This window comes from Lygodium microphyllum, chromosome 7 (genome assembly GCF_053477565.2).
Source record: "Lygodium microphyllum isolate KBCC chromosome 7, Lygodium_microphyllum_v1.1.10, whole genome shotgun sequence".
In the NCBI taxonomy this organism is placed as follows: Eukaryota; Viridiplantae; Streptophyta; class Polypodiopsida; order Schizaeales; family Lygodiaceae; genus Lygodium; species Lygodium microphyllum.
In genome coordinates this window covers 85,763,959-85,791,182 of record NC_141141.1, presented here as the reverse complement: position 1 = coordinate 85,791,182, position 27,224 = coordinate 85,763,959, and the positions used below count along the sequence as shown (strand labels likewise).

Here is a 27,224-nt window from a genome sequence, read left to right as displayed (position 1 = left end):
CACCTGCTCCCGGAAGCGGGACCGTTTGGTTGACGCGTCCGCACACGACCCTGTCCATCCCCCCTGTTCTCACATCACACCCCCCGGCTCGCCTTTTGACGCCGTCGGTGGCGTCGTCACGGTTGTTTGCCCGGCTGGCTATGGCGGTGGCGCGATTCTACTGAGGCTCCTTGTGCCATTCTTTTCACCGTCCTCGGCAACACCTGGCTAGCTAACGCAGGTAAAGTCCATTTTTGTTTTGAACATCTTTTCATCACGCCATTCTTGCAGCTTCACTGTCTCTCCCTCTTGTTCGGCAACGGCTCTCATTTCGAGGCCTTTTACTGTTGCTGTGTGCTTTCATGGCGCCGAAAGGGTAACAGAAGTGCAAGGCAGCCTGAAGAATCCGCAACTCAAGTTCTCTGTGGAAGGGATCGGGAAGTACGTTGCTGTAGGCTGCACCTCAGGCCGTTGGCGTCGACGTTGTCCGTTTGTGCATGATCAGCTTTGCGAATCCAGGAGAGGCCACATCAGCTGGTCCATTGAAGCTACATTTCCTGTTCCCTTGATGAGAGTTCCTGAATTCGTCGAGAAGCAGGAATATCTAATATGAAAAAGTTTCACTCCTGCGGTATCCTCTACATGCAAGTTATCCTTTCTAGGAGCTCTAGTTTGAAGAAGAAGGTGCACTTGAACGTTCATCATCTGACTTTTTCCTCCTCAAGCCTCGGCATGTTTCAAAGAACGTGAATCCCCCAGCGTAGGAAACCTATATACATTGCAGAAGCACTGAAGCAGGCTTTTCTTCTCTCACGGGTTTGATGCCTTTCTTTCTCTTTGTTTCAGTGCCAAAAGCGTAAGCCACATGCTCGGAACTTCACAAATGCTTCGCATCGGTCTGCGCAGGACGTGCATTCTTCCCTTTCTTGACACTACCTCGACCTCTGTTTACGGTGCCTGCGTCTGCTATTCAAATGGCTTTCTACTGAACGTGAGGCAACAACATGCCGTTACGACGAGGAAACAGCAACCTTTCTACCCTACCCCGTTCCAGGAATGCAAGCAAATGCCGGGTTCCTGTGCTTATCCTACTCTTCATTTCGCTGCTCACGCCTTCAGTTTTCTTGGCAACACACAGCGGAAGTAGCTTCTGGTCGACTTTTGGTACTACGCTTTTTCACTTCTATCGCAAGCTGCGAGACTCCTTTTGTTTTCATTTGCTAATTTAACGACTTAATCTTTGCAGGAGGAAAAGATTTTGTGGATGGGAATGAACGTTCGAGCACGGTCAGTAAGGCTAATTATGTTTGCTTTTGAAACTTGGAACAAACTCTATGATTTCCTCCCTAAATTTCCCTAATATCGCCGGAGTTCTAACGTGTGTAGGTGAAGGAACGTAAACGGTCCAGCGCCTTTGAGCAAATAGAAAGCTTGTTTCCCAAAGAGGTTAGTCCCTTTTGTGCAACTGACGATTGTGACTTGATTTCAAGTGTCTTTGTAACCTTGTATCCCATGTTTGACCGATACTTGAGCAGGTGCTTGACGTTATCATTTCCAATACGGACGATTCTGGTCCTTTGAGTCTGAATACAGCTAGCAGGAAAGACTTATCATCGTCTTGGGTTGTTGAGAAGCATCCGGGTGCATCCTTGAAGTTGGTAGGGTAATTAGGTCTTGAATGGTTCTGTCGTATGCATTGCTCCTATCTTTGTCTGCACGTTTAATCTCGAGATTCCGGTGCAAGCAGGAAAATGTATCAGATAAAGGTCTTGAAGCAGCAAAGAGCTCTTTATCAACATCACTTGTTGATCTGAATGCAATGCCAATAGAGGTTCTAGAGAGGCGGGAAGGGCCAATAGTCAATAAGGGTCAAAGACAGCAGCAAAACGTAACCCTACGTACGTTCTAATTTGCATATGAAAATTCTAAGGTATTCGACGAATTGGGTCACGCTGTTCATTCGTCCTTTTTTTTTGTCACTCATGATAGGAGTGCGAATGAACACTTCGGAGCAATTCTCTGCTGGCAAACTGTCTCCTGCTCAAAATACAAGAAGAGTACGCTGCTGCTACTTCCACTTGATGCTTTCCAATCTGGAATGGCAGCTCACCTAGGCACTCACGTTAAGAATTCAGATTTGTTCTATGCAGGAATCTCTGGCTGTGAAATGGCTATAGCTTCTGATCAGAATCTCACATTTTAGTCCATGTTCATGACTATTCAGGACATAAGAAATGAGAGGAAGAGGAAGCGCCTGAGAGAGCTCACTCAGCAGGATGATGCGGCAGCTGCAAGGTTAGAGAGAGAGGCCATGGAAAGAATACGAGCTATTGGTAGTGCTAATGTCTTGAATAAGTACAGCATTTGGAGGCGGGACAACAATGAAAATTCAGATTCTTTAGTAAGATTAATGAGGGATCAGTTGATAATGGCTAGAGTCTATGCGGGCATTGCTCAGTCACACAACCAGATTCAGTTACTGCGAGATTTGAGACAGCGCATCAAAGAAAGTCAGCGAACTCTTGGAGAAGCGAACTTGGACTCAGATCTTCCTCGAAGGTTAGCTTCACAACTTAATTTCAGTTGTCTGACGTATCTATCATTAACCGAAATTTCAGGTGGGTGCAAAGGTACGGAGTTTCCCAATACTAAATATACTGACGATAGGTTGACGATCATTGACCATAACAAATTCAGATGCACTAATGTTTTGTAAGTACTTTGAAGAGGCCTCATAAGGGGAAAGAAAGCATGACTTAACACGATTAAGGGCATAGGAAAGGGATATGTCTTCTTTTTGCACGGCATAACACATTCTATTGAAGCATGTAGGGATGGTGTTGCGGGACTAGCCTATTATCGACGCAGCACGAGAAAGAGAATCGCACGCTTACGCTTTTTTTTTTGCGTAGGCAGAATTTGTCTAGGTTACAAGCGTAGGGGATTGACCATATCTAACAGGGTTGAACGTATTTAACTCGCTTTTGACACAATAATTTGCAATTGGCTTGTAATAGCTCACTTCTAGTGATATGATGCGTTCGCGAATGGGGTACAAGTGATAGACTTAGACAAGGGTTGTGTTGTCTCGGATTACCTCTCATCCTTTAGATTCTTCATAAATAAGTGCGATTAAATACTTTATGAATGTGTATGTATCCTTTTGAGTGCTAATTGTGTAGAGTGTGGGCTGTTTGTGATCTTGTTACTTTTTGATCCTTGCATGCATTTATGGTGAACATAATTTGAAGATTGGCCATGGACTAGGGCTACTTTAGGGATCTCCTCTATATAAAGGAGTCCATGGCACTTGGATTAGTTATCTTGGATCATTTATATGTTTCAATGCTTAGTTTCTTTTAGAGGGCTTAGCTAGTTGTGGGTAGAACTGGTTTGGGCTATCGAGGAGCTAGCTAGCCTACCGCTCTTGCTCATAACAAGACAAGACACATCTCAAGAGAGCTTATTGTTTGAGTTAAGTCTACATCTTCAATGTTCCTTATCAAACAAGGACTGAGAGCAACTTATTGCATATCTCCAATTTTGCATCTTATATTCATTTTCAGTCACGTTTGTATGTTTTGCGTCTTCTTTGCAAACCCTAGTCTATTATTGTATGGGCCATCTTATCTTCATAGGAAAGTGCATACTCTATGTCATAGGAGTTAGAGCGTGTGCCCATAAGTTCCTCCAATCATGTATCATAACCCATCACTTATTAGAGCAAGGTGCACCTCAAAAGATAGCAAGTGGGGTTGAAAGGAGCCTATATCTTGAGGGTTACGGTCAAAATAAGAGTTGAGAGTAACTCATTACATGTTGACAAAAAATTTCACATATCTTTTATTTTAGTTTCATATATTTGATTTCCAAGCAATGGTAAGCCTTTGGATGATTTCTTATATTATAAATGGGCTGAAATACTTTAAAATATGTGATTGACATGAGATTCTTTCATGGGTAAATCCATTGGTGCCCAACCTATCTCAATACTTCTTTAAGCATTTAAGTGTGCTTTGATATATCTTCAAACATGGTGGGCCAAATAAAAAACAATACATACATAAGCTTCCATATGCTCTTAGTTGTTGCCACCTTGCTATTGTACTTGTCATCAGTAGTGAGAAGGTGCTACCTAGCTTCTCCAAGTGTTTTCCAATTGCCAAAGGAGTTCTTGTTGTTGTCACTTGGCCGCTAGTGGTGTCACTGGATTAGCTACTATTGCAGTCGCTTGTTAGTTGTTGTAGCCTTGCTCTAAGGATCAATTGCTATATCAATTGCATTTTCTGCTTGCATTTGGCTCTTTGTCCCTTTTACTACACTCTAATTGGTTTGCATTTTTTGCTTCAATACTTTTACATTGAGTTGTTGCCATTGGTCATCATCCTATCTTGAACATTATGGTTTTGATTCTAGGTTGTTCTCTAGTATTGATACTCTCATCTATAACAGTCACCTTTTTTGAGTTTATATCTAGGTGAGTGCATTTTGGCTGCCAATTTCTCCATGTCATTGACTCGTGTATGAATTTGTTAGAGCTGGACATTCTGTGGACAGGTAGGAGCAGCAGGTGTGCCACATGGCAATTGACGTGTTAGGCGTATGTAGTTTTCAAGTCAGATTAGCGGGTTGGCCAGATTGTTGATCAGTTGGCTGCATTTAATGCAATCGACTTGGTATTTTTTGGCATTTTATATTGGTCTATTTATTGGCCCTGTTTTTTGCAGTTTTTCTTAGTTGTGCTCTTAGGTTTCAGGGTACAGATCGTGGAGACTATCCTCAGGGCTGACGGAGATTGAGATCTTCGAGGTGGAGACATAGACAAACATTCTCTTTGCACGTGTATATTTTTGCGTCCTTATTTATCATTCTTCACTGTAGATTTTCTGTGTTTCAGTCTCTTTTTCTCTCTTTTCTCTCTGTTTATTGTTTGTCTTGGTCATTCGCTTTTGCATTGCTTCACTTTGACACAATATCAGAGCATTGAAAGTGACACAAGGCTGCGTTTTCAATGTTCAAGAGTGAGTAGGAGGGCTGTGCATTAGAACGAGGTTGAGGTGAGTGTGGGCGTGTGAGAATGGAGAAGATTTGTTGAAGTTGCTGTTGGTCTTTGCTGTAAGAGAAGGAAGAAGGCTGTGTTTTGGGCCTTCAAGTGTAGATTTTACCTTGTCATCGCCTTTGATAGGTGAAGGAGGAGCGGGGCGAGCAGTCAACAGCTCTAGTAGGCTCTATTTTCATAGTAAGAGGGATTTGCATTTTGTGTTTTGTACAGGTATTGTATTGTAGGTGAAGATATCTTTTGAGGTTGAGATAGAGTTTTAGGTGATCATGGACCGGAAGGTGCGTGTCTTATCGGCTCTTACATTGGATCAAAAGCTTGATGGTGAGAATTACTGCATGTGGTGGGTCATGATGCTTGCTATTTTGGAGTTCTATGATTTGGCAGAGCCTGTTACATAGGCTATTCATCATCCTTCTTTGCAAGAGGAGTCTAGACTCATTTCTAGTGATAAGGTGGAATTGGCAAAGGCTCAAGCACATTGGGATAAACTCAATGCTTGCATTTGCTCGTGTTTATTTCTCTCATGTACTATGGCTGTTATCTCTCATATTGAGCATTTGACGGTGGCCCAGGAGATATGGTTGGAGCTTGATTAGATGTACAATCGAATGGACCGTCATGAAGCAAGTTTCTTTGGAAATGCAGATGCGGATTATGAGTGTCAACAAGTCATCTTCTATACGGGAGCATATTAACAAGCTAGGGTAGCTTCAGATGTAGGTTCAAAATACAGGGAAGGTGATCAGTTTTGAAGACATTGTTATAACTCTTCTTTCACAGTTACCATCCGGTTTTAGTGGTTTTTATTGTGCCTTGATTGCTTCAAGGCGGTTTGAGACTTTTTGATGGGAAGAGTTGGTTTCTATGATCTTGGATCAAGAGAAGTAATTGAAAGGGATCGATGCTCTAAATTTGAGGTTTTAGTTGGTTAGTCATCTCAAAAGAAAGGGAAGCACCAAAAGGAGGGCAAATCCAAGAACGACAAAGAAAAAGAGTCTACTTAACACATATGTGGCTAAACATGTCACTGGAAGAAGGATTGCCCTGACAAGGAGAAGAATGAGAAATCTTCAAAGGATTTCCGAGCAGTGGTTGCTTTCTCATTAGTTGCTTTCCTCCACTTGGAGGTGGTTGAGGATTCCACCCTTATAGCTTCTGATGCTATGTTCATGGCTCCATAGACTCGAGGAGTGGATTATTGAGAGTGATACCTCACGACACATGACTCCTTCAGCAGGTGTTACTCATTTGTGGCCTTTGCATGGCCAAATCTCATTGGTGACAATTCGTCTATTCCAATACAGAGATGGGGAGACATGCATCTTATTCCAAATGGCCAAGGTGGTGCCATCCTCGGTCTCTTGGTCGAATTTGATGTGGATTCTTTTTAGATTCTTGATCATGCATTGAGACAAGTTTTTTTTCAGGTTATGAGGAGAATGAAGTCTACAATTTGTGGTCTTTTGTTGCCTTGACTTCTCTTCTTCTTACCTCACAAACTCAATCCGAGCTTTGGCATGCTCGGTTTGGCCACCTCAATTATGATTACCTTTGGAAGGCATCAAAGGGATAGCTTGTTCGAGGTTTGTTGGACATTGAGGTGAGCCAATAGCCTTGTGTATTGTGCATTTGTGGGAAGTGGACTCGTGATGCTATTTCTAGTAAGGCTTTGAGGTGATCTTCAGTACCCTTGGAGCTTGTTTCTACTGATCTTTGTGGACCAATGAGGATGGAGTCACTTAGAGGGAGTTTGTATTTCATGCTAATTGTGGATGATTACAATAGGATGACATGGGTTTATTTCTTGAAGCTGAAGTCGGAGGCTTTCTCCAACTTGAAGGATTGGTTGCTCTTTGAGGAAAACCGATTGGGCCGGAATCTAAAGACCTTACGATCGGATAAGGGTGGCTAATTCGTTTCTAATAAACTTACTCGTTTTTGTACAGATCATGGTATTTACCAGGAGTTTGTCAATACAAAAATCCCTCAAGAAAATGGCATAATGGAGCGGAAGAATTGTAGGGTGATCGAGATGGTCCGTACCATGATGGAGTATTGTCAGACATCTCAGTGTTTATGGGCTAAGGTTGTGGCTATTGCAGATCACATTCTTAATCGTTCCCCTACTTTTGTTATTGGTATGACTCCCTATGAGGTGTACTTTGGGTCTAAGCCAAATGTTTTTTATTTCGAGATTTTTGGGTGTGATGCCTATGTTCACATTCTAAAGACATAGCATGACAAATTTAAAGTGGCTTCCAAACAATAGGTGTTCGTGGGCTATAGCCTCAAGGCTACTGATTGTATGATCTTGCTCAATGGGATGTCTACATGAGTTGTGATGTTAGGTTCATGGAAATTCTAGCCTCAGAGGGGGGTGAGGACCACCTTGTTCTTGGAGATCCCGGTGATAGCTGGGCACCAACAATCGCTTCTTTGGAGTTTGTGCCTCTTGAGACTCTTCTTCGGATAAGGAGCTCTGTTCTCAGTCACAAGATTCACTGATTTCTTCCTAGTTGTCGGTGGACCTTCCAAAAACTTCAGCAGACGGAGAGCAACGAGGCGAGATCCGGCCTCCTCCTCGTTGGGCCCATGATACTTTTTGTAATGTAGGGATTGAGCGGATCCGTGAGAATGGGAGCTAATGCAGGATGGCTTGCGGCATTCTTGGAGGAATCAACCACATCACATCAAGCTTATCTACATAATTATTGTATGATGACTTATGTCATGTAGGATTGGGAGCCCATCTCTGCGAAGAAGGCTTTACAGTATGATCATTGGCAGAAAGTGATAGAGCAGGAGTTGGGAGTTGATTGAGAGGAATGGCACTTGGTATCTTGTGTCGAAACCTCCTTATAAGAAGATCATTGGAGTCAAATGGGTCTTCAAGTCCAAGCATTGCATTGATGGCACGTTGGACAAGCACAAGGCTCGCCTTGTTGCTAAAGGTTTTGCACAACACTTGGGTATTGATTTTCATGATACTTTTTCCCCTATAGCTTGGATGGCTACTATTCACGTATTTCTTGCCTTGGCTAGTCATATGAGATGGCCAGTCTATCAGTTGGATGCGAAGTCTACCTTCTTGAATAGGGAATTGAAGGAGGAGATCTACATTGAGTAGCCTCCAGGCTTCGGTTTTTTTGATGGTAAAGTGTACAGGTTGAGGAAGGCTCTCCATGGCCTCAAGCAAACTCTCATACTTGGAATGAGAAGATTGACTTGTTCCTCCAGGAGAAATTGGGACATCGGCATTTCAAAACAAACCTCCAACTCTATGTATACACCTCAAGTGGAGGTTGTGTGTTGTTTGTCCTTTATGTGTATGACTTGATTGTGACAGGTGACCATACTCAGATGGTCGAGCAGACGAAGGCAGCACTTCATGATAAGTTTGAGATGATGGATATGGGACTTCTTCACTTCTTTCTAGGTTATGAGATCTATCAAACTCCGATGCGGATCTTTATTTCCTAGCAGTAGTATGTACAAGAGCTCTTGACTATGTGTGAGATAGAGGGATGTAAGTCTCTTACGACTCCTATGGACCCAAATTGAAAGGCTTCGGCTCATTTAGATTCTCATTTGGCAGATGCTATTTGTTATAGGCAGTTGGTTGGCTCCTTGATATGGCTTCTTAATACTTGTGTTAACTTATGTTATGTTGTAGATGTGTTGGTCGAGCTCACCAGTGCACCCAAGATGGTGCATTGGCAAGCTGCTAAATTTTGCGCTTCCTATGGGGGACTCTTGAGCTGGGATCTATTATCCAGCTGGTAGTGGTCCTATAGAGTTGGTACTTACAGGATGGAGTGATTCAGATTGGGTTGGTGATGTGGATCATCGACGGTCCGTGACAGGTTATTGCTTTACCTTGGGTGTTAGTATTGTTTCGTGGAGTAGCAAGAAGCAACCCACAGTTTCCCTATCTTCGATTGAGGCGGAGTATTAGGTGGCATGTTCTACTACATGTGAGACAGTGTGGCTTCGCAAGCTCTTGGCAGAGCTTGGTTGCTCGTAGAGTGGTCTTACTATTCTACAGTGTGACAATGAGAGTTGCATTGCCTTGGCCAGGAATCCTATGTTTCATGCTCTGATGAAGCATATTGAGATCTAGTACCATTTCATTCGGGAGAAGATTTCGGATGAGATCATTTCCTTGGTTTATTGCAAGTCAAGGATAATCTTGCCGACTTGTTTACCAAGGCGCTTCCCCAAGCTTTACTTCCACAACACTCTAGATTCCTTAGTCTTCTACTGTGTCCAAGATCTGAGAGGGGTGTTAGAGCTGGACATTCTGTGGACAGGCAAGAGCAGCAGGAGTGCCACGTGGCAGCTGACCAGTCAGCTGCATTCAATGCAGCTGACCTGGTATTTTTTGGCATTTTTTGCTTGTCTATTTATTAGCCTTGTTTTTTGCAGTCTTCCTTAGTTGTGCTCCCAGATTTCAAGTTGCAGACTTATGGAGACTACCCTCGGGGCTGACGGAGACCAAGATCTTCGAGATGGAGACATACGCATACATTCTCTTTGCACCTGTGTATATTTCTGCATCCTTATCACTGCAGATTTTTTGCATTTCGCTGCCTCTTTCTCTCTCTCTCTTCTCTTTCTGTTCACTCTTTGTCTTGGTAATTTGCTTCTGCATTGCTTTACTTTGATAGAATCGGCCCATAATGGTTATGCTTTCATAATCTTTAACTCTAGTCTATTGCATCACATCATTCTTGGTGGTTTAGTTGCACTTGAATTTGTTCTCGAAGGATGACACTTTGACACTCTTAATTTGCTTGCATGAGATATAGCTTGCTCCTGTTAGCCTGCTCTTTATCATTCTCAGTCTTGTCATCTCCTGGTTGTGAGCTCCTGTCAGAGTCTGACAGGAGACAGAGGAGCTCTGTCAGTTCATTTTGTGGCTGTCCTGGTTAGCCAGCAGCCTGTGGGTGTCATACAGCCCAAACTGGGCTGTTTTTTGTGCAGTCTGCCCATTTTCTGGGCAGTTGGCCAGATCTGGCCAAAGTTGGCCAGATCTGGCTGGTCGGCCAAATCTGGCCAGGTCGGCCAGATTTGGCTGGTCGGCCAGTTTTCTGGCCCGGGGGCTATATATAGCAGCCCCCCCAGTCATTCCAGTATTATGCTCTGCAGGTTCAGCACTGCCTCCGTCATCTCCGTCTCCGGCATTGGTGCTGCCACTGCTTCCAGTCTGTCCTGGTCCCCTCACTGACGCTCCGGGCTGCGTGCAGGGACTGCTCTGTCTATTTCAGTGTATTCAGCATTCATCTCAGTCAGTGCAGACTTTCTTCCTTCATTCTCTGCTTTCTCTCTCCTCTCCTCTGTGTTCGTGTTCTTCTTCCATTGCGCACTCTCACATGGTATCATCGCCTGATTGAAAGCACGGAGGACATACCCTCAAGAGTGAGATACTCTACTGCTGTTGCCAACAGATCAACAACTGCCAGGCGACTGCTACAGGAGGCCTTTCAGCCTGCGTTTTGCTGCCCACGCTGCCTGCAGAGGCTGCCACGTCATCCAGCAACGCAGAAATCCTGCGTTTACCACCAGGCTGTCCCTCTTTCCGCTGGGCGACCTCCCTACAGGCTGCGTTTTGCTGTCCTGCTGGTCGTTTTCCCTCGAGACGGCACATTCCTGCTGGCGACTTCTTTCCTGGTGCTGGTGGTCTCTTTCTTGGTGATCGACATCAGTTATCTTTGCGTTTTGCAGATCCAGGTGTTTGTAGGCACTCTCTGCCTGCGTCTTGGTGGTTGGTGACCACATTGCTGGTCCTATTTCAACAAGGGCACAACTTTCTTTGGTATTTTGCAGATTGGAAGATGTCTTACCAGTTTTCAGGCTTTGAAGACTCAGAGGATGAACTTCTTTCTCATCTTTCCTCTGAGCGGAGGCGGGATTATCGTGAAGTTCGACATCGGGAAGAACCTCCTCGCACTCGTCCTTCTTCAGTCCATGCATCTCAGAGGGTTCCATCTACCGTGAAGGTTTCTTCAGTGAAGATTGCTTCAGATGTGCGGATGCCTTCCTTGATTCCCTCTATTCAGGTGCCGATTCTCCCTTCCTTTCCGAAGGAAGATAAGTTGGATGGTTCCAACTACTCCCTATGGTCATGCAAGGTGGCCTGCATCCTCGATACCTTTGACCTTTGGGAGCTTGTTTCTTCACCCATCGACCGTCCCCCTGTGGATTCGTCCGATGGCACCTCTATGGACCGTGCAGCCTTATGGGATAGGCTTAACTCTCGAGCCCGTTCCTTTCTTTTTATGAGTCTCCATGATTCTGTTTTTGTACATGTTCACAGGTTACAGACCACGGCGGAAGTGTGGACGAAGCTTGCGTCTTTGTATCAGCACAAGACATTTGCCCACAAGATTTCCCTGGAGAAGAAGTTGCGGATGCTCAGTCTTGATGGTTCTTCTTCCATGAAGGAGCACATCACGAAGATGGAGGATATGCGAGGCGAGCTAGCCTCTCTTGGTCGTCTGATATCGTCTGAGGATATGGCGATGATTCTGTTGACTCAGCTGCCATCACCCCGTTATGATATCTTCTACACCAGCCTCATCACTTCGAGGTCCCGTGAGACACTCCTATGGGAGGAGCTTTCCCCGCTTGTCTTGGAGCATGACGAGCGACTCATAGAGGTGGGAGCCAGTGGCTCCACCAAGGCATTTACGGCCGGCACAGGTGGCGGCAAGAAGAAGAAACAAAAGAAGGAGAAGGCCAAGGACAAGAAGGAGGAGGACAAGAAGGATGCGAAGGAGAAGAAGCCCAAGTGTCCCCATTGTGGAAAGGGCACTCATCCCGAGGAGAAGTGTTGGCAGAAGTATCCCCATTTGAAGCCTAAGGAGAAGGACTCGAAGGCGGCCCCAGCCACAACAGAATCTACGTTTGTGCATGTCTTTGTTGAGGAGGACACTGCCCTAGCTTCTACCACACAGGAGAAGCCTTGGCTCGTCGATAGTGGAGCATCTTCACATATGACCTTCCGTCAGGATTGGCTTCAGGATCTTCGTTCCAGAGGGGGTACAGTCACCATTGGTGACAATTCTACAGTTCCTGTTCGAGGTGTGGGGACTTTACCTATGTTTTCAGACAGACGGTCTTTCTCCGCCAAAGTTCTCTATGTCCCTGATTTGGGTTTCAACCTATTATCTGTGCATGGTCTTACTCAGTTAGGTACCCGAGTCATTTTTACTCAGGATGCAGTCACAGTGGAGGATGCTTCTACAGGTGATGCTCTTTGGACAGGTACACAAGAGGGTGGGCTTTATACGCTCACAGCCTTGGTTGCGCGGACTTCCCATGAGCTTGGGCTGCTTTGGCATGCTCGGTATGGTCATTTGAACCTCGATTCTCTTCGCTGGGCTTCTAGGAGGAAGATGGTGGAGGGACTTCCTGATTTCCCTCCTCTACACACTTTGTGCCCTAGCTGCTTGAGGGGCAAGCAGCACCGGCAGCCTCACCCGCAGGTTGCTTCTAGGAGGGCTACTTCTCTGCTTGAGTTGGTTCACACCGACCTTTGCGGACCTATGGGCACGGCCTCCCTTGGGAAGGCCAAGTATTTGATGCTGATTGTGGACGACTTTAGTCGTTATGTGTGGCCTTATTTCTTGGAGTACAAGAGCGAGGCGTACTCCCGTTTCTGTGAGTGGCAGGTGTTTGTGGAGACCCAAACAACTTCCAAGGTTCGTGGCGTTCGAGCTGATCACGGCGGCGAGTTCACTTCTCACCTTTTCTCTCAGTTTTGCAGGGATCATGGTATTCGGATGGAGTATTCCCATCCGAACACAAACCCGGTGTTTCATGCTCGCACAAAGCACATTGAGGTTCAGTATCACTATGTTCGAGAGCGGATCGTGGATTCGGAGCTGGTGGTGGTCTATTGTCCTACGGCGGACAATGCAGCTGATCTCTTTACGAAGCCTTTGCCTCAGGCTTCTTTGCTTCATCACATGCGGTTCTTGGGTCTTCAGACTCTCCCAGGAGTTGAGAGGGGGTGTTAGCCTGCTCTTTATCATTCTCAGTCTGTCATCTCCTGGTTGTGAGCTCCTGTCAGAGTCTGATAGGAGACAGAGGAGCTCTGTCAGTTCATTTTGTGGCTGTCCTGGTTAGCCAGCAGCCTGTGGGTGTCATACAGCCCAAACTGGGCTGTTTTTTGTGCAGTCTGCCCATTTTCTGGGCAGTCGGCCAGATCTGGCCAAAGTCGGCCAGATCTGGCTGGTCGGCCAAATCTGACCAGGTGACCAGCCAGTTTTCTGGCCTGGGGGCTATATATAGCAGCCCCCCCAGTCATTCCAGTATTATGCTCTGCAGGTTCAGCACTGCCTCCGTCATCTCCGTCTCCGGCATTGGTGCTGCCAATGCTTCCAGTCTGTCCTGGTCCCCTCACTGACGCTCCGGGCTGCGTGCAGGGACTGCTCTGTCCATTTCAGTGTATTCAGCATTCATCTCAGTCAGTGCAAACTTTCTTCCTTCATTCTCTGCTTTCTCTCTCCTCTCCTCTGTGTTCGTGTTCTTCTTCCGTTGCGCACTCTCACAGCTCCATCGTCCCTTATTTTTCTCTTAGGTTAGCTCATTTTGTTACATTCGTGTTCGTACACTTTTGAGTGTTTCTCTATGCCAACCATAGAATCTTCACATGGTATTGAAGCCTTAGTTTTTTCAAAGAGTTTATTTGTTGCTATGATGAAAAACTTGATTTACATAACCAACATGAATCTAACTTGTAATGTGGCTTAGATTCCTTCAACTTGGGATCTTATGGTGTTCATCTAGGTTAAGCTTACATTACGGTCTCCAAGTGGAGCATAAGTCTCAATAATCATGTTTCAATAAATTTTCATCTAGGTACATTACTTGTAGCCCAACACTTTTTTTGTGTAGATTTTTTCTTCACAAGGTGCTCTTAGTTGGGGCATTCCCTTGACCAAGTGTCATAGGTGTGGTTGAAACTTGACCTCAAGAGATGGCTTCAATGCCAATCAAGAATGCAAATCCACCAACACCAAGGTCGCGGTCCATCAAACATGAAATGAGTGATAATAACTGATGCTTAACAAAAAGGATGCCTCAATTGGAAGAGGAACGAGGAAAGATAGTTGGCATGATAAGTGTAATGATACCCGAGACTTGGCATCAAAAGAGAGAATACCATCTTTGTCTCCATATTGATCAAGGATAGTGGAGGCACAACCCACCAAGGTAAGGATCAAAAGCCCATGCCTCGATTCAATCTAGACCACTAGAATCTTGCAATGCTAGTTCTTACTAGAGTATAAAACCTAGTATGTAAGTGCTATAAGGGGAACTACAACCTATGTACCGGATGTTTCATATTAAGATACTTTTGGTACTTAGCTAAAGCTAGATCATATTAAGATAACTTTGATACTTGGCTAAAAGCTAGATGGTTCTCATTGTATGAGCAATGGAAGTTAAAAAAAAAAAAATAGGTGATTTGAGTATGCAATGAAAGACAAAAGAAGGGCTTAAATAAAATTTACCCTATGGTAGCCTATGGTGTTTTTAAGCCTAACTTAAACCTAGAGGATTGTAGTTTGACTAGCCTCCTTATAGTCATAATACCTAGGAATCCTAAGAAAAAGGGCCTAAAGGAGAATACCAATCGAACAAGTAAGATAAGTTATAAGGCACTGGTTGAGGGAAAGATTGAGATTCCACCACACTATTGGCTAGCCATTGATGAACATAGATAGCAATAGGGTAAGACAAATTTTACTATTGCTTTGGGGATAACCCCTTGTCAACCACTATGGAGTGGTACTACTGTTGTTGGATGGAACTTAGGCTGGTTTTAGGATAGGATTAAGATTTGATATGGATACAATTCATTTAACAATCTTCATTTTTGATATTGGTTTAATACCCTTCGCCTTTGAATGACAGTGCCACCTATGTGGTTTAGTTTTTGGAAAATCTACAATATCTATATTCTTTAGGCAAGTGGGGTGTAGAAACTACGTGACCACCTTGGGGATGAACTCATGTCAACCATGATGAAGTGGCACTACCATGGTTGAATAGGACTAAGGTTGGTTTTGGGATATGATTGAGCTTTTGTGTGGATAGAATTTCCTTAGCAGTGCTGATATTTAGTATTGGTGTAATACCCTTGGCCTTTCAAATACAATTGTCATCTATATGAGTGGGCTTCTAGCAAAACATACAATATCTATTTCTTAAGGCAAGTGATGGCACAAAGGTCTTTGTTTAGATGGTATCGTGCCATTTCCTTTTTCCTTCAATGAAGAAGACAGACCATTGGCATAGGGTGATATGCCCTTTTGAGCCAAGGCCAAGGGGAAGGGTCATATGTCAAAATAGGGGGAAACAATGGAAGTGAGAAACGTTGGTGTAATAGATTGTAGGAACACAAAGAATAGAGAAGAATACTACAAAGAACACAAGAACCAAACAATTAATGAATGGGCAATGGTATCCATAACACGATACAAGAGATGTATTGTACAAACCGATGCATTACACATTACATCTTCATTAGCTCATTAAAACAGCCCCAAACCTCAAAGATTACCAAAGTTTTTGTGTCCCATAAGCCAAAACCTTGATTTTGGAAGGATCCATACCTATAAATAGAAGGCTACCTACTCCATTCAGTTTGTTCCTTCTTTGTAGGTCATCACTCCTGTGCAATTTCCAGCCATCAGTGGCTGTCCACCCCTTGCCAACTGCTGCCATAATCCACACTGGCACAAAAGTATATTGTGACTCTTTGGATTGGTCACCACCGTTGATCAGTTAGTATGATCACCAATGATGAAGCATGATATCATCTCATTTGGATACATAGAGATGGAGCCACCAAAGTCATCTGAAAGCAGCTTCTAAAAGAACTTGATGAAGCATGTCGAAAGCCACTATTCTATGAAGAAGACTCGAGGAGCACCAACGATGCAGAAGGAATCCGCAACTCTTGGACCACAGTCGAAGGAGTAGACGAAATTATAGTTGCAAATTAAAGACCAAGCATCCTTCAAGCTTGAAAAGAAAGCCTCAGAAGATTGAAATTAGACTTTGATAAGAAAAATTCAAGCCGCTTAGATACAAAGTTGGAACGAAGATTGGTGATATGCAAGATGATATGAGAGAGAGAGAGAGAGAGAGAGAGAGCGCTCTATTAATGTTGTTGGGAGGATCTTAAGTGAAAGGCCTTAGTTACAAGATTTAGTAAGAAGAGTCATACATAAAAGAGAGAAGAAATTCTTGAAAGAAAGAATGTATTTTTTAATAGAGACACAAGAAATATTGCTAACCTAGCTATAGAAGAGTCTTTAATTCAGATCTTATACAATAGACATGAATCTAATTCAAACAAGTTGGAGATGATAGCTGGAGATAATTTTAGTGAGATGATACCTTAGAAATATCCTCTATGTATCAATCGAATTGCTATACACATTTCAAAATCAAGATAGATCCCTTTGCCAGAATCAAAGCACGTATAGGCATAAGACAAAGCAGCCCATATAAATCCAAAAGCTCTATGTTGGAGCTTTCAAAAAACACTTATTTCAACCCAAGATAAACTCTTGTATGTAGACCTTAAGCAATAAATCAAGAAAATTTCAAAATTTTCCATACTATGTCTCATTGGAATAGCTACAAGCAAGAGAAGGTATCGAATCAAGAGAGCTTTGAGTGTAAAAGCATGTATACCCTGTATTACAATAGCGATTTGTTGTAGTTCAGTTCATAAAAGGCCTCCAAGGACTCTCTCTTTTCAAGCTTTGCTATCTCTTGGTGTTATCTTCCTATGAATTGCTTCTCTTTATGAACAAAAAGCACGAGATATCTCCCTTCTCTTCATGTTTTTGATCAACAAATCCTTGCAAATGGTGTCCCTATTCTCCTTGGAGTTGTGTTGAATTCCTTGGTTCATGTTCAATGTCAGCCCGAAAATTCCCTTCCAAAGTCCCCAAAAGCTTACATCAAGGCCAATTAAAACTTTTTTAGTATGACGTGTCCTGTAAACATTTGAACTTAAGTATGAACCACATAAACTTGCCAAGTAATATTAAAAAGAGTGAAGTTTCACGAAGCATGAAAGCTATTTGTTAAACCTCCTTGTCTAGTCATTGAACTAACTTGACTCCTCATGTAGGCAACCCAACAAGTGTCAATAGGAGTACTAAGTGAATTCCCCATAAAGATGAACTCTTTCATTGTTTCATCCATTGGATATGATACTGCATGATATCCACCCCCTCTAAACTTACACATCCTTCAGTGCCATGCTACTCAATTTTGGGGTTAGTGCTTTTTAGTTGGTGCTTTTCACCCACCATGATTAGTCACTCTCTGCTCTCAAAAACTTGTCTATTAGGACAACTGTGTATAAAACTGCTCATAACTTTCCAATCACAACTTTGCATAGCTTGCTGTCCACTATAGATATTGACCTCGTATTTACTCGGTTGGCTACCAAACTTGGTAGTGATCTTTCTTAGGTGTGAAGATGCACTTCGATGTGTTGTGCCTCATCACTAATCAACACCAGATTTCAGAATATTAAACCTATCTAAAACTATCAATTTCAATAATCTACTTTGCAACCCGTATATACAATATTTACGACTCCTACCATAGCCACTCTAAACTTGCTGCTCCTTGATATGTACCAAACTTCTTAGTCTGTAGCATGTTCAAAGCCTTTGTCTTCTTCATCTTCATTACCTTGTTGATTTTCCTCTCATTCCTTTTCTATATTGTCATTAGTAAGCTCAATATCTTGTCCATCCTCTTTATATGTGTTTGAATCTCTTCTCTTAAACAATTTAATCCTCTTTCGTGCAAGTGGAATCTTTATATCTATACCATGTTACTCACAAAGAGCATAGGTAGCATTGTCCAACACTGCTTAACAATGTAGGGACCAAACCATCTCTTAGAAACCTTCTTGATAGTACTATGCCGATTGTCCAAGCTGCTATTATACACAAGTACCGAGTTTATGTCCTCTATAGCTCTTAATGTAAGTTTGTGCTTTTTGTCAAACCTCTCTTTGTTTGGAATCCTAGTTGCTCTCAATATTTCAATTGCAATCTCTATGTTTTTTGGCCTTTGTTTGAACCGACGAATCTTTAGAGCTAATAGTTCTTCCTTGCTCATCTCCTCTTCCCATGGCAAGACATTCCAAATAGTAGCTGTTGCTTTAGTTGGAATGATTGGTTTTTGCCCATACATCAGCTCTATTGGCATGTAATTTGGTACAACATCATAACTAGTGCAATTGGCCCATAATGTATACAGAAGCAATCATGACCTCTCTCAAATTTTACCCCAGTATGCCTTTGCTATGGCCTTGACAATTGGAGGATGCTCTCTTTCTCTCTTTCCATTCTCTTTGAATTATAAGCTAAAGTTAGTACAAGTTTGGACCCCAATCTAGAGAAGAAATCTCGAGTCTCATGAGTACCAAGTTCCTTCTCTATGTGCAATAATCTTACACACACATCCATAGCAACAAAACACTTTTTCTAGTAGAAACTTGCATACAACATTTTTAGCTTTGGTTCTCAAGGCTCTTCCTTCAATCTGACTAGTAAGGTCCTCACGAGCAAGCACAATATACCTCATTTGCTATAGTCCCAAAGGCCTTGTAAGAGGTTCAACAATCTATTTATAATGTATCAAGAGAAGATATGTAGATTGCAAACCATCCTTGTATCTCCCAAATGAATACATTTGGCAAGTATTGCAAGACTCAACAAATTGTGAAACATCCTTGTATATAGCTTTTCACTAGTACCTCTTTAATCATCTCAAAAGTAGTCCATACACTTCTATGACCAGCTCAAAGTCTCATGGAATTCTTGCATAATTTGCAATTAAATGGCCTTAATTGTTGTAGACCACTTGCAATGGGAAATTCTTCTTTCTTTTTGGGTGATTCCAAAGAAAGCCATCCTTTAGAAAATAAGCATATAATTTTCTCCTCATTCTCTTGAGCTCTTTATGTGACTAACCATCTTTCCTTGTTAATGTACCCAAGTATTGCCCAGTTGTATATTTCTTCACTGTTTGGTGGCAATGGCATTGCAATTGGTTTTACTTGCTTGTCCATAGTTTTATACTTTGTTTCAACTTTTACTTCAGCTCATCATTCACGCATAATCTTTCTTGCTTAACCCATTTTTCATACATAACTCAGTGATACACAGTTTCAGTTTATGCATTGTGAGCCGTATACAATACTAACTCCAAATAATTTCAACTATCTCAAAAAACCTATCTTTTGTGCATATATCTTTAGATAGGTCCAAACATTTTGACCATTAAATAATTTTAATCGACTTTCAACAGCCTACAAAGCTTCATTAGAATAACCAGTAGAAGATCTTGTAGCATCACCCATCTTGTGACTTTAGATGGCTTTTCATGTTGCCTTCACTAAACATTAGGGAAGCTTAAGTGAAAGGGTTTAATCATAGGGATTCAATAAGAAGAGTCACAAAGAAGAGAGAAGAAATCTTTGAAAGAAAGAATATATTCTGCAATAGAGACACAATAAATATCGGAAACCCAGTTATAGGGGAGTCTTTGATTTAGATCTTATACAGCATACATGAATCCAATTTAGGCAAGTTTGAGACGATAGTTCAAGGTAATTTTATTGAGATGATAGTGCAGTCTGACAGCTCAAAAATCCCTTGTATGCATCAATCCAATTATTGTAAACATGATCCAAAATCAAGGCATAGACCCCTTTACTAGGAACAAAGTTCGTTCATGCATAGATTTCATTCAAGACAAAGCAGCCTGCATAAATCCAAAAGCTTTTTGTTGGAGCTTTCAGAAGACACTTATTTCAACCCAAAATAATCTCTTGCATCAAGACCTTTAACAGTAAATCAAGAAATCTTCAAATTTGTTTATACTTTGTCTCACCGGGAAAGCTACAAATATAGTAAATCAAGAAATCTTCTAATTTGTTCATACTATGTCTCATCGGGAAAGCTACAGGTAAGAGAAAGCACTTGGATCAAGAGAGCTCTGACTATAAAACTATGGACTGCAATATTCAGCTTATATATCTTGTATTATAGTAATGATTTGCTGTAGATCAGCTCATAAAAGACCTTCAAGAATTCTCTCTTCAAGCTTTGCTCTCTCTTAGCGTCCCCTACTATGAACTACTTTTCTTCATGAACAAAAAGTATGAGATATCTCCCTTTTTCTTCACTATTTTGATCAGCACATTCCCTTTAGATGGCGCTTTTGTTCTCCTTGAATTTGTGCTGAATTCCCTGCACTCATTCACGTCCAATTTCACCCCAAAAAGCCCCTTCCTAAAGTCCCAAGAAGCATACATTAAGGCTAGGTAAACCTCTTCCTGTATAAAAGTGTCCTACAGATATATAAACCTAAGCATGAACCACATGAACTTGTCAGGTAACATTAAAAAGGCTGAAGTTTCACTGAGCATGTAAGCCACTTGTCAAAACTCCGTGTCCAGTTGCTGAACTAACTAGACTCATGCAAACAGCCCAATAGGTATTGGTAGACGTTAAGTGAATTCCTTGTAAAGGTAGACTCTTTCACACTTTCATCCATTGGAGGCTAAAATTGACCTTTAGGACATATCAAATGATTCTTTACATTCCACTTTGAGTATGCTTGCCATCAAGGCACATAAAAAGAAAATAACTAAGACAGAATAAACTTTAACCTCTTATGACTCATAAGAGCTTTAATTACAACATTGAGTTCCATTACAAGTTACATGTAGAATTTGGGCCTTCCACCTCATATCAACGTCTATCTAGCTTTTATGTGAGCTGATCCAATAGACTAGGAGGGCATGACAATATAATCAAATACTAATCTTCAATTCTGTCTCCTTGTGAATGTGGGACTTGGGTGCATGAGCAAGATATTCCCTTCAAATCATATGTGTGATTAAACGAAAGAGACTTTGAAGATTGTTGTCAAGAATTTGGCCTCCTTATTATAGGAACTCTATTTAGTGTAGGACTATGGGCAATTGATTTAACAAAGTGCCGCTTGATCATGCAATTGGGTTTTGATAGGGGCGGTGATTGCAAGTCTTTTGAGTCTTGCACTTTCGAGGGGAAAGAAAGAGTACATGGGAGTAAATATTTCATGTAAAACTAGAATATGCTAGTGTTATAGAGTAGTTATTAGCAATGATGGAGTTTGAACATTCTTTCAACTCGTGCGTTAAGCTAAAAAATTGGACCTTGTGTCTTAAGTTGGTTTATACTTAACAATCATCTATGACCGACATTGAAATCTCATCTTCCTATGCGACACGCTTACTCAACCCAGATGTTACTAACTTAAACCTACCTAGTATGACTCTTTGAACTTGTATTTTATGCTCAATAACAGGATCTTATGTTCTAGGATGGTGGGTTGTACGTGTAACGTAATAAAAACCATATATGACTAATGTCGAAATCTTCTCTGTCCTAAGAGGCACTCTTGATGTTCTCGGCTTAAGGGACCATCTCTTGGATAGGTTGGTATGTGACCTGATTTTAACACGATTTACATCAAGCAACAAATACACAAATCTGAAATTACACACCTTACCCATTAATCTTGGTCAGCATATACTTGATTGGACCCAACAACTGGTGCCCCTTGCATTAATATATGGGCTGACCTCCTTCAATCTTCAATACTATGAGCTGTCATAAATGACCAGCAGCACTAAGAATCAATTTGCCACTTGATTGGGTTACAATTTGTGCACAAATTGTTCTTCAAGCTCCTGCATGTGGGATAAAACAAAAGGGGGATGGAACTACCCTTTGAATCAGCTGCAATTCCTTAGATTACGGCTGCTAATCTGTTGCCTGGGTCTTAAATTAATGTGCATGGGTCCTAAGGTGGTTGAGAAAACCCCAGCAGAAACTAGGGTTTGATAGTAGTAGACCACTAATGCTCTTCACCAAGTGTTGCTATGTTGAGAATTATTGAGGGAATCTCAAAGAAATTGAGAAAGGGTCGAGGAGAGAAATTTCTCAGATTTTTCATGGAAAATTGCCCCAAATCAACGTTGCTTGGGATCTGACAGCAAATATGTTGTCGCTAGCGGATCTTCACTCCTAGAAACCTGTTGCTTATTGTCCTTGATGCTGGTATAGCAATTGCCTATAGCTTGGAGTCCTCTTGGAGCAGTCGCCAACAGCGTATGGTCTTCTAGGCGCTGGAAACTCCCTTGGCAGCAGGTGCAGCAAACGAGCTCCAACTGCTGCTGCTTCTCTCAGCCTCAAAATGGTTGTCTCCACACTCAGCTAGGCCCCAAACAGCTTCCCTTAGTTTGCATTGGCAAATTTGCCAAATGGGAGCATTAAAAGGCAAATTTCAGCATTATTTTTGAAAATTAATTAATCGCAATTGACCCTTACCGTTAATTGGCCTCAACCTTAATGTGCTGGTCCCTAAAAGTTGTTCACAACTTTAATCGGTCGTAGTCTAGCATTAATTATTTAATTATTACCTAGCCCAAATGTCACCATACAACATTTCTAGGGCCTAATTAATGCTCTAACACCAAGGCACCCCACAAATACTTGTCCAACACAACTTAGAACAACTTTTGCCATTGTCACCACCTGTATGCTTAGGGTTTTAGATTGTCTCTATGCCTCAACTGTTTTGCATGTCACACGTGCACCTCACTTGTGCACAACTCAATAATACCAAAGCTAAGCATTAAAAATATACGTCATTGTGATGGCAATAACCATGTATTTGTCCTAGGTGTTTTGCTTTCACTCTCAAATGTTTAGGTCGAGGTCTATCATAGATTATGATAATGTAATATTTCTCCCTTCTCACGATTGTCGAAAACAATATAGAGAGTTCTCACCGATACGAGGGAAAAAAGAGAAAAATTGTATCGAAGCATGAGTTTAGATGGCTCTTTGAGTAAGGATAATAGGGAGAAGGAGCTAGGCCATGCGTGTAGAAATAAAGTAGGTATTGACGTCTACAATAGGGTAGGCCCACCGTAGGTACTAAGAACGAGGAAAGCAATAGGAATGGGAGGGGTAGGGAACCGGGAGGCGGGGGGAACTTAAAAATCACATACAAATTTGCATTGGCGAAGACTAAATTATTAGCCTTTTGCACACCGAGGCTGCTCCTCTTCTTGAAGGCAATGTGATTGTAGGAGCTCCACAATTGCTCCAAGCAAGAAGAGCCAATCATTCAAAATAGGAATTGCTGACACTTAGAAGCTTGGGCTCATCTTACCCAAATCCCTTCCATCTTAAGGAAGCCCCCTTAGTGAACATGCCCTCCTGCGCATTACCACAACCAAATGAGCCCTTGAAAGACTTACAAGCCAGAATCCGATCCCTCGCTGTGCATCTCATGGCAGAATCAAGTACTATTTTCTGCAAGATGTGCTGGAGTGCATCGATTCGCTTCACCTCATCCTAAGGCCCATGTCCTGAGCTGTGCCCATAGATGAGATCCCAGGAGAAGCATGCATAGTGCCATCTTGGTAGGTGGATTAGGAACGAATAATAGTTGCATGCACGAAATGCAGCTGAGGGATGTGGTTTGCTAGATCATTTGTGCCACTGTCTTAGTTTAGGCTAGAAATACTATTTGACCATGAGAGCATCAATTGGCTGACTAACCGATAAAAGTATTTCTACCTAGAGTAAGACAATTATGCCAGTGTCTTACTCTAGGCTAGGAATCCATTGAGCAAACTGTGGATAGCAATGTCCGAGCACCACCATTCAAACTAACGGCCAAGCCAAAGCGACCATGTGGCAAACGGGATGCAAGCATATGACACTCAGTTTAGGCATATCAGAGCTGAGTACAAATCAATTTCCATGCAATTGATCTTTGAGATCTCAGTCATATTTCAACCCTCTAAGCACTCGTATGAGCATATAGATTAGGATAGTCATAGGAAAGAGAAGTTCATGGCCATCTGCTAATGGAAAAAGAACTCGATGTGTACAAACTTAACTCTGAAAGACAGCTTCCTATACTAAAAAAGAAAGAACGAGAATTAGCAATCTAACAAATAGACCTACTGAATAGAGCGAGTTGAGGTGCCAACTTTGTCCGAGTATCGTGGATTCTATTTCTATTTCTCCATGTTAAGAGAGATGTTTTCAATGTAGTCAAGTTCTTTGTTTCTTCTGCTATTTACAACTTGCTCTAAGTCTAAATAATGCATTTGCGCACAAAAGATATATATTCACAGCTGCTGGTTATTGGCATTAAGGGACTCTGATGCTAGATGCTAGATGCGCTTGCATTTGCTTAACTGCCACGGCAAAAGAAACTTTGAAATGCAGGAACTTACTGCATCCACGAAACCTCTGCCTAATAAATTTTGAAATGCAGAAACTTACTGCACCCTAAGTGAAATGTGGGGTAGGCGAAGCTAGACAGGATTTGTGTCGATTGGCCAACATGTCAAACAAGCATGTTGTGAGCGATGCATTTGAAAATTTCACATCACTGCATAACTTAGCAACAAGATAGATCATATAGGTCTGCACAAATCTTATTCCTGAACTGTGAACATAGACCGGCCAAATTTATCGATTGCTTGTATTCGAACTTTGTCTATGCTTTTGTAGTACATGTATGTATGTGGAACACAGCTTTTCCAAGTATGCTACTTTGCTTACAAGTAACAATAGTACAGCTTGATGCTGCAGTGCGTCTGAAAGGGTGAAGTCAATGGGTCAAATGCTATCGAGGGCCAGAGAACAATTGTATGACTGTGCTGGAATAACGAAGAAGTTGAGGGCCATGCTGCAGTCCTCAGAAGAGCAGGCACGTGTACTCAAAAAACAAAGCACATTCTTGAGCCAACTAGCAGCCAAGACTCTTCCGAAAGGCATACATTGTCTATCCATGTTCCTTACAATTGAATACCACAGACTGAGCGAGGACCAAAGAGGGTTTCCTGGCAGGGACAAGCTAGATGACAACAGCCTGTTCCACTATGCATTATTTTCGGATAATGTTTTAGCAGCTTCAGTTGTTGTCAATTCAACCATTCACAATGCTAAGGTTGGGAAAAGCTATGCACAGAATTTGGCAATTATGCTTAATGTTATAGTACTACTCGTAAGGGGTGAGCTGAAAACTCATATACTGATTCGTTGTGTCTGGCAGGAACCGTGGAAGCATGTCTTTCACTTGGTCACCGACAAACTGAACTATGCATCAATGAAGATGTGGTTTTGGACAAATCCACCAGGCAATGCAACTATTGATGTTCAGAACATTGACGAATTCTCCTGGTTGAATGCATCCTATTGTCCTGTATTAAGGCAGCTTGAATCAGCTGCAATGAAGGAATACTATTTTAAAGCGGATCGCCCCACGACACTAGCGGCAGGCTCCTCCAACCTGAAGTACAGAAACCCTAAATATCTGTCCATGCTAAATCATCTCCGTTTCTACCTCCCTGAGGTTTATCCAAAATTGGATAAGATTCTTTTCCTGGATGATGACATCGTGGTACAGAAGGACTTGACACCTCTGTGGTCAGTAAATCTGCGTGGCAAAGTCAATGGCGCGGTCGAGACGTGTGGCCACAGTTTCCACCGTTTTGACAAATACTTGAACTTCTCAAACCCTCACATCAGAAGAAACTTTGATCCTCGTGCGTGCGGATGGGCTTATGGCATGAACATGTTCGATCTTCAGGAATGGAAGAAGAGGGATATCACTGGCATCTACCACAAGTGGCAAAATATGGTAAGTGACTGGTATTTATGTGACTCGGCTGCGGCGATGGGATTTTCTCAAGTGCTGGTGAATGTAAAACTGATATACTGCTTTTGTCTTAGAACGAGGACCGGGTTCTGTGGAAGCTTGGGACACTGCCACCGGGTCTTATAACATTCTACAATTTGACGCATCCATTGGAGAAGTCATGGCACGTATTAGGGCTAGGGTACAACCCTAGCGTGGACCGTGGTGAGATAGAAGGTGCTGCCGTTATACACTACAACGGGAACATGAAACCCTGGCTCGAGCTTGCGATGTCCAAATATAAACATTATTGGGCACGGTATGTAAAATACGACCACTACTTTTTGCAGCAATGTAATATCAGTTAGTAGCCGGAGCCAAGGGCCAAGGGGATTCGTGGCTTGTTGGTCCTCGAGATCCATCATTCTTTGCCGGTGCGTGTTGTGGGGGGGGGATGTAACCATCGCTTTGGAATCGCGACAGGTCACAGGAGTAAGGCCTTTACCTGTGTCACCTCCAAAAAGGTATGTTGTATTGGGGTTTTACAGGCAGCGGTAATTTTATTTATACGGTAGAGTTTTGCCGTTTGTATAAAATAATGCTGCCACCATTCTTGTATCGAGGCCCGAGGGGCCTTCCGGCTGAAACATTGTCAAGAGTAAGGGAAGGGCGGCACTTCTGGGAGACGAAAATATCATGGAGCAAAGGCACATGATGGACATACCTGTCAAATTCGTGTCGTACTCTCTTGCAAATCGACCTGCCACCCTTTTAGTCAGTAGTAAGTACAAAGACGGACTCACCAGTCATTAAGATTCTAATCTACAGGACCTAGAGTGAGTTGAGCTGGTGTTTGACGACATTTGTCCAAACGGACTTTGCTAAATTACTGCATGTTAAATGAAGTTTTGGATAAACGAATGTCATCGACTTTTTGTGCCTACTATCAGAAAGCTGCCTTTTTCGGTTTTTGAAATAAAAGAGTTCATGGTTGTACGAATGGATGATTGCCCCGCGGGCCACCGTCTTGCGCTCCACCACAAATCAACATACTGTCCACATTATTAATGATTGAGGTGATTGAGGCTTCTTGCTCATGCTTGACTCCTGCCCAATGCATTATGCGTCCGCCGAAGGTGTTATTCACAAATAAATACTAGAAGTTGTAGTGTAACGTTGAAGTGCATGGGGGCACAGCACACTTTGGTGCGGATTGCTCCTTTTTTTTTTGGTTGGTGATACAGTGATGATCCATCATGGTGGGTATACCCGTAACCCCACCGAGCAAGAAAGATCTTAAAGAGCCTCGGCCCTCAAGCATTCTATCCCCCACGGGGTAGTAAAGACCTTGGGATCGGTGACCCCACAGATACCTCAAGGCTCAAAGAGTTGGGATCCATCATTCCATGAC

General features: G+C 42.5%; 1 protein-coding gene across 3 annotated transcripts; it reads left to right on the top strand.

Moving 5' to 3' along the window:
* LOC148033649 (polygalacturonate 4-alpha-galacturonosyltransferase-like) lies at positions 1 to 26,908 on the top strand. 3 transcript variants are annotated; one of them, XM_087681568.1, is made up of 12 exons: positions 1 to 220; positions 363 to 739; positions 826 to 1,143; positions 1,226 to 1,266; positions 1,366 to 1,425; positions 1,515 to 1,637; positions 1,727 to 1,877; positions 1,969 to 2,036; positions 2,204 to 2,538; positions 24,766 to 25,123; positions 25,229 to 25,816; positions 25,909 to 26,908. In XM_087681568.1, the coding sequence occupies exons 3-12, from the start codon at positions 984 to 986 to the stop codon at positions 26,179 to 26,181; spliced, it is 2,157 nt and encodes a 718-aa protein (XP_087537694.1). In that variant the 5' UTR covers positions 1 to 220; positions 363 to 739; positions 826 to 983; the 3' UTR covers positions 26,182 to 26,908. The 3 variants fall into 3 exon arrangements, with proteins under 3 accessions (XP_087537694.1, XP_087537693.1, XP_087537695.1); XM_087681567.1 differs by having other exon boundaries at positions 355 to 739; XM_087681569.1 differs by lacking the exon at positions 1 to 220 and having other exon boundaries at positions 228 to 795; positions 886 to 1,143.
* The last annotated feature ends 316 nt before the right edge of the window (positions 26,909 to 27,224 follow it).

Bases quoted from the DNA above. Each gene is read 5' to 3' on its own strand.
- LOC148033649 (XM_087681568.1), top strand. From the start codon at position 984: ATGCCGTTACGACGAGGAAACAGCAACCTTTCTACCCTACCCCGTTCC. The intron at 1,144-1,225 runs GTACTACGCTTT...TAATCTTTGCAG, and splicing joins TAGCTTCTGGTCGACTTTTG to GAGGAAAAGATTTTGTGGAT. The intron at 1,267-1,365 runs GTCAGTAAGGCT...TAACGTGTGTAG, and splicing joins GGAATGAACGTTCGAGCACG to GTGAAGGAACGTAAACGGTC.